General features: G+C 45.2%; 1 protein-coding gene across 1 annotated transcript; it reads right to left on the reverse strand.

Moving 5' to 3' along the window:
• Positions 1–666: 666 nt before the first annotated feature.
• On the reverse strand, positions 667–6,994 carry PP2D1 (protein phosphatase 2C like domain containing 1). Its single transcript, XM_054161233.1, has 2 exons — positions 5,986–6,994; positions 667–2,090 (listed from the first exon to the last, which is right to left on the reverse strand). The coding sequence occupies exons 1-2, from the start codon at positions 6,992–6,994 to the stop codon at positions 865–867; spliced, it is 2,235 nt and encodes a 744-aa protein (XP_054017208.1). The 3' UTR covers positions 667–864.
• Between the last annotated feature and the right edge of the window lie 2,890 nt (positions 6,995–9,884).

Consider the following 9,884-nt stretch of genomic DNA (forward strand, 5'->3'; position numbering starts at 1 on the left):
CACAACAAACTGGGTGTCTGTGAGTTCTTTCTTGGTTTCGATCATTGCTGGCCATTGCAGTTTGGTTTTTCCCCTAAGGAAACAAGAAACCCCCACAACAGAAATAGTGCACTAACAATGATGTACATCCAACTTGATCTGAAATTTGGATATTAATGTACTGTAAATAGGTACTCTGCATTGTAGTCTACATTTGTTTAATACTTTCTGTAATATTTAAGAGTTGCTTAAAGGTATACAGAATGTACAGTTACTTAAAGCTAACTTTTTTCCCCCCCCTCTCTAATCAAAGGGAGTTCTTAAGTTCTTCCTTTGTGGCTAGAACAGTAATAAATGATGCTCCTGTATCTGTAACATAAGTACTGCTGTCTGTCAGTAATGAACTTTGCAACTTTGTTTTCCAAAGTACCTTTTATTTTGATCTGTCCAGTATATTGCACTAATTCTTTTAGTTATTATTTTTCATTATATGAAATCTACCAAGTGTGTCAGAAGAGATGAAATAGTCTATTTAAATGTAGAACTGCTAGCAGGAACTTGTGCAGATCTCCAGTGTGCAGTAATCTGGGTTTAGCAAGGAAAAAGGACAGTTCCACCAGTGTTTAGTTTTATATTGAGGTGCTCAGGTTTGAATAAAGTGGTTTCAAAGAAAAAAAAACCAACCCAACAAACTATTTATTTTCAATTGCTGTTTTTTTACTGAGAGTTTCAGAAGGTTTGCCTGCACTTGCACGGTTCCAGACAAGCTGTCTGGGTCACTATATGGGTCAGCGTTTAAGATGATTACAAGTAAATACAGGACACAGCTATATATAGGCTTGGACTGTATGTACTGTGGCACTGCAGTTGTTCTCTGATGAAATTTTAAATGCTGAGGTAATTGGGTATCTTATCACATCCATTTAGAAGCACAACCAGAACAGTGATATTGTCTCTGGAACCTGCAGCTAATGCAGTCTGTACCAGTTGCTCGCTGATGTAGCTTGCTGCATGGTCGTAGAGTGTCTGGGGGGTGACCCTGCCTTTTCCCGCAGCTGGGGACCCCCGGTTGGATGGGGACGATTTGATGTCATCCTCCTCCGGTGGGGGTGGTGTAGAGCCCACTGCTGATACAGTCTTCAGCAGTTCTTGGCTAGCATAAGTTGCAGATTCATCACAAAATATTCTGGAGTCCATTTTTTCTGCCAGCTGTGGACCTGAGTCATAATTACATGAGGAAGCTTTTGTCAGTGTTGGGAGTTGCTTCATGTCTTCAAATCCTGTTGCCAGTACGTTCTCTGGCAGCTGTTTGTGTCTGTGACTGGTCACACAGAAAGTGTCAGTGTCTGCTGCTGCTTGCTTTGTAGTCTGTGACTGTGGCACAAAGCTCTTAGATTGATGAACATTTCTGTCCTCAAACTGTTGCAGTTCTTCAGAGCCACTTTTGGAATGTGACTGTTCCATCTCTCCATTCTGTGAATTTACTGGGTGGTTACTGAAAAGGGACAGTGCAGGATCAGCTTGATTTTTGTGGTCCTCGGTTCCCTTAGGAGCTCCACTTTGCAAAAAGTTCTTCCTAGAGTGCTTTGGCTTCAGGTTGCCTTTTGAGTCATTGAGCAAAACGTCTCTGTGGGAATACAGAATCTCTGCTCCATCCTGCAGGTCAGTAATAGCCTCTGAGTCATTGGAGTTGTCTTCAGTGAGGAGCATGGGGTGTTGACACTTGTGTGGTGCCATCCTGTTTTGTTGAATGTGTTCATACATTCTCCAGTAATGAGTGAATGTGGTTAGAGTCAGTGCAAGCACTTCATTGTAATCCAAAACCTCCCAAAGCCCGTTAGAAGCCAAAAGGAGAAACTGACAAGTGTCATCAATGGGGACAGATACAGTATGAGGTACAGGTATAACAGATCTTTTCAGGATGAGATCTCCATGATGTCCCAGACCCCTGGTAGTTCTCAGGTACCCCTCTACTAATCCATCTGGTTCATTAGTGCTGATGCTGCCACCATTCTGAAGGACACGGTTCCTCTCCCTGACATTAGCAGTGCTGTGCTCTTCTGAGAGGCAGTGACCCTTTCCATTTTTACACAGAACTGCATGTGCATTACCTGGAATTAAAGGAAGGTCATATCTTGAATTCTAGCATGCTGATTTTTATATGGTTTTTTAAAGGTACTGCTGTTACATGAGCAGTTAGCCTTTTTGCTAAGGACTGGGGAAAAACACCCTGAGGGTCACAGGATGTCAGGAGTTGGAAGGGGCCCAAAGAGATCATCAAGTCTAACTCCCCTGCCAGAGCAGGACCATACAATCTAGCCCAGGTCATAGAGGAACACATTCAGATGGGCCTTGAAAGCCTCCAGAGAAGGAGACTCCACAACCTCTCTGGACAGCCTGTTCCAGTGCTCTGGGACCCTTCCAGTGAAGAAGTTCCCCCTTGTGTTGAGGTGGAACCTCCTGTGCTGCAGCTTACAGCCATTGCTCCTTGTCCTATCACAGGGAGCAAGTGAGAAGAGCCTGGGGTCATAGTTCAGTAATCTACTGCCACAGGCAGCAATATGTCCAGCAGTGAATCTGGTTCTATTCTACAGACTAGTTTTCTGTGGTGTTTTTCAGACTATTCCAGAATCTTACCTTTCTGACTGTAACTAAACTCCTTTGAGGAATATTAAGTGACATTCAGCTTAAAGTACGGTCTGATAGAAATGCTGCACCTTGACTGCATAATCGTAGAATTAGGGAATTGTTAGGGTTGGAAGGGACCTCAGGGATCAGCCAGTTCCAGCTGCCATAGGCAGGGGCACCTCACACTACAGCAGGTTGCTCAGAGACACATCTAGCCTGGCCTTAAAAACCTCCAGGAATGAGGCTTCTACCATCTCCCTGGGCAACCTGTGCCAGTGTCTCACCACCCATGTGGGGAAGAACTTCTTCCTAGCATCCAATCTGAACCTACCCATTTCTAGTTCTGCTCCATTCCCCCTAATCACTCCCTGACACCCTGAAAAGTCCCTCCCCAGCTTTCTTGTAGAATCTTGTCAAATACTCTTTTTCTTTCCCCACCCCAGAGTGTGTGGTTTCAGAATCTTGTGGCTGAATGAACCTATGCAGAAGTTTGAGATTGAAACTAATTTTAGCATTACAACATTTCTAGTATTAATTTGGACATCATGTAGAATTGACTTTACCAACACAATGCCTTAAAGCTCTTCCTTGGTTAAGGGAGCCAAGGGAGCAAAAATGCTTGCAGTCATCATGGGAAGTCAAGGACTAACTCCTTTCCTTGGTAGGGATTAGGTATTTTACCTTTCCTTCAGCAGTTTTTTGATTTGCAGGGTAAGAGTGCAAAGTGTGGGAAATTGCAACACTACAGGTGCTCAGTCTTGTCAGACTGGAATGCAGATCGGAGAGGAAAGCAGCTATGGAACTGACAGCGTTGTTTGAGATCCTCTTTGCCTACCCTGGGAGAAGAATTGTGAGGTTTTGGGAGGTGATTGGTCTGCTCCAAGGTATTGGCATAAGGGCAAAAGTGATGTCTAATGGAAGGAACTTGATTAGGATGGCAACTTTCCAGACACTAAACTGGCTTCAGTGTGTTCACTTACATTGCAGTTTTAATATCATCTGGCTAGGCTAGGACACAGGCCTCTGAGAAGGGTTTTTAGGCACTGCTTATACAGTAGTTGTATTTCTTGGGCAGTATTGGTATTGTCTGGTGTGGGAGACGGCTAAGTGTAGTCTGTGTGACAGCAAATGTGTCTAGGAGGTGAATCAGAGCATTAACCTGAAGGATGCACCTTTCTTTATGGATTATAGAATGTAGATGCCTTAAGATTATGTTGTGTCAGTGTTTCCTTGTGCTTCCTCCCTCTGACTTCCATGGAGAGCTAGAAGATTGTCTAAAGTTTCCTTTGAACCCTCTGAGTAAGACCACCAGCTGTCAGCCTAACAAAGGGCACAGTGCAACCCATGTGAAACATTTTGACTGCAAGAAAGAGTAAAACCTAAGAGCTTTTTGGATGCAAGTCTCTTGTCTGCCCTGTCTCTCCTTTGCAAAAGAATCAACACCAGCCTAGCTGACCTATCAGTCTGGGACTGAATGAAGATGACAAAGCTGGCCAATGCCACCATCTCCTGCTCCTCATATCTGACCATTCTCTTCAATTGCTTAACCTGGTGCTGAAGGAACATGACTACGTTTCTGTAAGAGTGCATTCCTGGGGGTGGGGGGGAAATGAACCTTGATGTTGTGAAAATACTATCATTCTTTTTTTCTCCATGTGACACATTTGGTGGAAAATGAAGTGTAGTAGCTTAAATAAATGTGTGTTTAGAAGCGGTTCAAGAAATGTGGACTTTAATCATCAAGGGCTGAAAGGATCCCTGGTTAACTTAAAGCCTTAACTCCTTAGCAGAGCTTGAGTTTCGTTTGTTCAGCCAGCAAAATACTCCTCTGGGAGGATTATGGCTGGATGGAGGCAGGTAACTAGAAGCAGAAAACTTCATTTGGATGAATTCTCTGCCAGACGTTCTTGCCTTCATCCTCCCTCAAGCTGATTGTAATAGAAATTAGTTTCTTCCCCAAAGTGGTGAAAACAAATTTCATTTGTTAGCTCTTGAAACTGTTATAACCTCGGTGTGAGGTACTCCTGTGCTCCATTGAACGTGTGACTGTGCCTCCTGCAAGAATATCTGAGCTAGCACTACACTGCCAAATCTGATGCCAGCAAGAGTAAAGCTCCAGTTGCTGCAGAAATGCTGGATTTGAAGGCAGGTGTGCTTATAGCATCAAGTGCTGGGAGAGGAAGAAAGGGACACTGCAGTTCATTCCACTGTTAGCACAACTTCCAAGTTGGTTTACAGTGTTCCTCAGGCTGGCAGAGCATTGCATATTCTTGTGAAGCAGAAATACTCTCTTTAATCTGGGATCAGTTTTTCCACATTGGTTTGGTTTTGTCTCCCAGGCTGGGGGGGGTAAAGCCTCTCAAATGGTTTTCCCTTTACCTACTGATCTTTGACTCTCTTGATTAATTTTGGACAAATTGTATGTGTAGAAATATTTGTGAATAGGCTGTGAATAGGAAAGATGCTGATGGAAAGCTGCAGCATTAGCACCTTTCTTACCAGTGCTGGGGAGAGTGAAAAGGCAGCCCAGTGCTGGGCACATGCTTCAAGCAGAGACTGGAAGGCACTGGAGAATGTGACTAGACACAAACCCATTTGAAAACACTCACTCAACAGCCTCTTAATACAGTTTTGCTTGTAGACTCCCTTGTGGCAGAGCAAGCAGCTTGCCTGTCATCTTACTGCTGTCTTACCTACCTACAAGAAATCAACAACAAAATGGCCAAGTGGAAAGACACAAGGAGTAGAGTTGCTAAGAACTGCAAGAGCTTTGCATAGTGTTGGCTGCAGCAGAACTGGCTGGAGAAGCATTATAGGACAGCAGCATTCTCCTTCAGAAGGAAACATCTGACTGGGTCTTCCACAACAGTAAATGAGCCCACCAATTCCTGTTGCAGAAATCAGTCATTCAGATGCTCCTGGTCTCAGTTTGCTGGTGGCAAAATGAAATGTCACTTGGCAGAGCAACAAATAAGCATGTTTAATGGACACCAGGGATTTATCAGCTCTAAAGCCAGCAGATTTATGGCTGTCTACCCTAAAAATGATGGCACTTGAAACTTCCCCTTGATTTGAATTTTTTGAGGGTTTCTTAATGTCCTTACAACTCTTGCTGAGGTCACTTGTACATCATGGAAGGAAATTTACCTTATTCCTGTAACTCCAATCTCCTACTTGAAGGTGCTGATTGGATAAGCTTAACACAGTGAATGTTACTAATGTCAGCTGCCAGGAAATTGATCGTGTCTCCTTCACAGTGTCAAGTTAAAGGAACTGCAGCTTCACCCCAAGTATGTACTGCCAACAAATCTCTGGTTTGGTTTCTTGGTTTATTGTTGGGCAGAGAAGAAAAACAACCAGCGCAGGGAATGTACCTACCTAGGTTGGCAATGTGCAGTAACCCAGCAGCGCCTTTGGCTGAATTGGACAACGGACTGTGTGTGTTTTCAGACTGTTTGGTTTCTTCTCCCTCGGAGCCACTGCTCTCTTTGCTGGGCATTCTTTCCACCAAACAGGTGACAGCTGAGCAGCCACTCCAGCGAACCCTGGAAGCCTCGCTCCTGCCCAGGCGCAGAAGCCTGTCCATTCTCCAGAAGGACTTGGCGTAGGCTTTGTGGATCCATTCGTAAGTGTTGCTCTTGTCAGCGCTCGATTTAGCAGAGAAAATCTTCTCTTTCTCCCTGTAGTCTGCCTTGATTACTGTGACAAAAGAATCCAGAATCTGCTGTTCACCCTTACTCTTTCTGTAGGAGCAATCTGTTTGAGCAAGCTGGTCGAGGAATAAAAGCGGAAGCTCCGTTGCAACTCTTTCTGCAGCTGTTGCACCACGAAAGCCATCAACCAACCCCAGGAAACTTGTTTCTGCTCTATTGCCATAGTTGTCAAGCACAATAAATCTGTCTTCCATGTCTCCCTGCCACGGGGAGTTCTTATCTTGGCAAACTGATAATGCTTTTATCAAAGAATTACTTACTTTCTTATAAGTAGGAGGATTGCTAATCCTGGCCCGATTACGATGTGGAGGAGTGTGATTATCCATGAGGAATTCAAATGAATAATCAATCTTCTGTCTGTCTCTCTCAGAATATTTAAGAGTCTTCATCAAGTTTGAAATGAGTTTCTGTCTCTGAGCTAAAAGTGTCTCCTTGTCAGCCTTTCTCTGTGGGCTGTCCAAGCCCAGCAGAGCTTGGGCTTTGTGGCTTTTTTTGTGCTCATGCAGGTGGTGTGGCCGTACTGCCTGTTGACACGCAGAGCAAAGGATTGAAATATGCTTGGAATCATCTCTCTGAGGTGCAGTTGTAGCTTTCTCCAGCTGCTCTTCCTCATCTCTGGAAGGTTCAAAATGGGGTGGGTTTGTTCTGGTTTGTGACTTTTCCTCCCATGCCATTCTAAAAGGAGTTGAATATGTTAATAGTTTTCTTATTGTCCTGTCTCAGTAGTTTAATGTTAGGTAATGCTACATTTACCTAAGCCTTGTTCCACCCCTCTTCTGAAGCCCCAGTGGCATCGTTGCGTACTGATGAGGCAAGACCCTGGCAAAACCGTGCCAGATGAGACCAAAACTAATAACCACGCTAAAAAGCAGCAATGCAGCAAGCACAAGGATGGAGAAGTTTGGCAATACAGAATTCATGACACAGCTTAGAGTATTCCTGTACCTAGGGAGATCTCCTGTCGTTTGTTTCTCTTTGAGATTCAATACTGTAGCCCTGTGCCTTCTGTTGTGGTTTAAGCTTTTTCCCAGAGTCCAAAAGCCCAATTGGAACAGAGTGAGATTGCCTCCTCTCTCCCTTTTTGCCCAGTAGAGGAAAACAAACTAGGCAGGAGGAAAGAGAGCTAAAGTTACCCAAAAACCCAGTCTTGGATTCATTTGGAAGTAAAAAGGTAAGTTTAACAAAATACAAAAGGCATTGGAGTAAAAGGAAGGTTACAAAGGTATAAGGGACAAGGGTAAATAAAAATATATACAGAATCAGGCATAGCTGGCAAAGGAGTCTCTGAATGCAATAGGGATTCTCTTTGGATGCAGGCCTTAGGAGTCTGGAGCAGCATGGAACAGGCCCCACCGTGTGGTTACAGCAACAGCAGGAGCAGCAAGAAGTCTCTTGCACAGGCAAGGATAGGAGCAAGAGAGAGGCAGGAAGTGGCTCCCTTCAAAAGAGCTTGGGGACAGGAAGTGGCAGTGGAATAGGCTTTGACCTGGAGAGCCCTCCCCCTGCGAGTGGGGACCAAGTCTCTCTGCCCACCTGGGTTTCTTTGTCTACCTGAGGCTAGGTTCTTTTCAGCCCACCCCCTCCTGGGCTGGGTGTAACCTGGCACACCTTCACACTGAACTGCACATAGGAAGTTCAGCTTTTCTGTGTCTATCACTTCCTATTTCCATGCCAACATTAAAAACTTCACAAAGGCATATTCAACATCAAGATTAGAAACATCTGCCAGCCTTGCCTGGGAAATACCAATGCTTCTGGCCCTGTTTTGTGTTTCTCTGGAGTCAAACCTCACTCTCATTGCCCACAGTTTTAGTTGAGGCTTTTAGGAGTCAACTGGAAAAAAAGAATAGTAATTTTGTACTGCTATGTTTAGGCACCCCGAAGATAAAACTGCCTTTCTGGGAGCATTATTCTGTTAGTGCTTGCATGAGAGCTAGGTGTTGCAATGTTTGTGTTCCTTTAAGGTGGGATGGGTTCTGAATGTGTCCTAAATGGAGACAGCATAATGGAGAGCAGAAGTATCATCCAGTGAGCCAAGCTGGGTTTGAGCTCTTTAAATCTCTGGGAGGCACCCCTGCTTCTTGAGTTGCAAGACCTGAGAGCAGGACACATGCCCTCTGTATTCTCCAGCCATCAGGATGGAAGGACAGGTGCACTTTGCAGCACAGCTCTCAGGGGAGCAATGAGGCTGAAAATGTGGAATGGAGACCAAGTACCTCCATCAGAGAGAGCAGTCGGCGTGAGCCTCAGCACATCTCCCAGCTGATGCTGATCTCCTCATGTCACCATGCACCTCCTTTCTTCTGCTTCAGCTCCTTGCTATAGTCTCCCTCACTAGCTCAGTCTCCTTCCTCAGTGCTGTCTTACTATTCATAGGTCTGGCACCTGGTGCTACACCCCCAAGAGTCAGAGCTGTAGAGTAAGTCCTTCTGAAGCATCCCCCGGGGGACTGCCTGAGTTCAGTACTCACACATTGGCACAGCTCCACTCAGCACCACGTGCTGATGCACATTCTGTAATGTTTTCTCTGATTTGGGTACCTTTACAAGAAGGACAACAGGTGCACCACTGAAGCCCTGGTTCAAAACCTTAGAGGTTCCCCTACAAACCAGTTACTAGAATGTTGGTTTCGTGCAAGTAACACATCTTTCAAATCCTATCCTGAGAGACAGCTCCACCATACTGTGTCAAACTTGCACATGGTTCTGCTTCAGGCTTGGAAACTGAATCACAGAATCAGCCAGGTTGGAAAAGACCTCAGAGATCATCAAGCCCAACCTATTACCTAATACCCAACACCTCATGACAGCTAAACCATGGCTCCAAGTGCCACATCCAAGCCTTTTTTGAACACCTCCAGAGACAGGGACTCCTCCACCTCCCTGGGCAGCACATTCCAATGGTCAATTACTCTTACTGTGAGGAACTTTCTCCTCATCTCGAGCCTAAACCTCCCCTGGCACAGCTTGAGACTGTCCTCTTGTTCTGTTGCTGGTTGCCTGGGAGAAGAGGCCAACCCCCACCTGGCTGCAACCTCCCTTCAGGTAGCTGTAGAGAGCAATAAGGCCTCCCCCAGGCCTCCTCTTCTCCAGGCTGAACACCTACAGTCCCATTTTTCATTAGTGAAGATGTCAGTAATTGAGCTCTGAGGCCCCTGGATCTGATTTGTATTCAAACAAGAGTTCCATCTGCTGTCCTGTCCCTCTGACACATGTCCTGTCTCCACCCACAGTGTACTTCTTCCTCACTTACCTTTGTCACAGTCAGAACTTAACTTACACAATCTCTAGTCCTGTACTCCTTCCTCCATGAGTTTGGGGGGTTTGGTTTTGGGGGTTTTTGGTTGTGGGTTTGTTAGTTTGCCTGGTTTTGTTTGGGGTTTTTTGTTGGGCTTGGGGGGGGGTTGCATGGTTTGGGGTTGCACGGTTTGGGGTTGGTTTTGGTTCTTTTTTTATGGTGACTCTTCTGGATGGTGTAGCCAGCACTGAGAAGATGCCTGCCTGTCTTCAGGTGACAGGACAAGGCAGAGAAGGGATGTGTGGTGTAAAAAGGAAATCCCTGAGC

The sequence above is a fragment of the Dryobates pubescens genome, chromosome 4, assembly GCF_014839835.1.
Source record: "Dryobates pubescens isolate bDryPub1 chromosome 4, bDryPub1.pri, whole genome shotgun sequence".
Lineage (NCBI taxonomy): Eukaryota > Metazoa > Chordata > Aves > Piciformes > Picidae > Dryobates > Dryobates pubescens.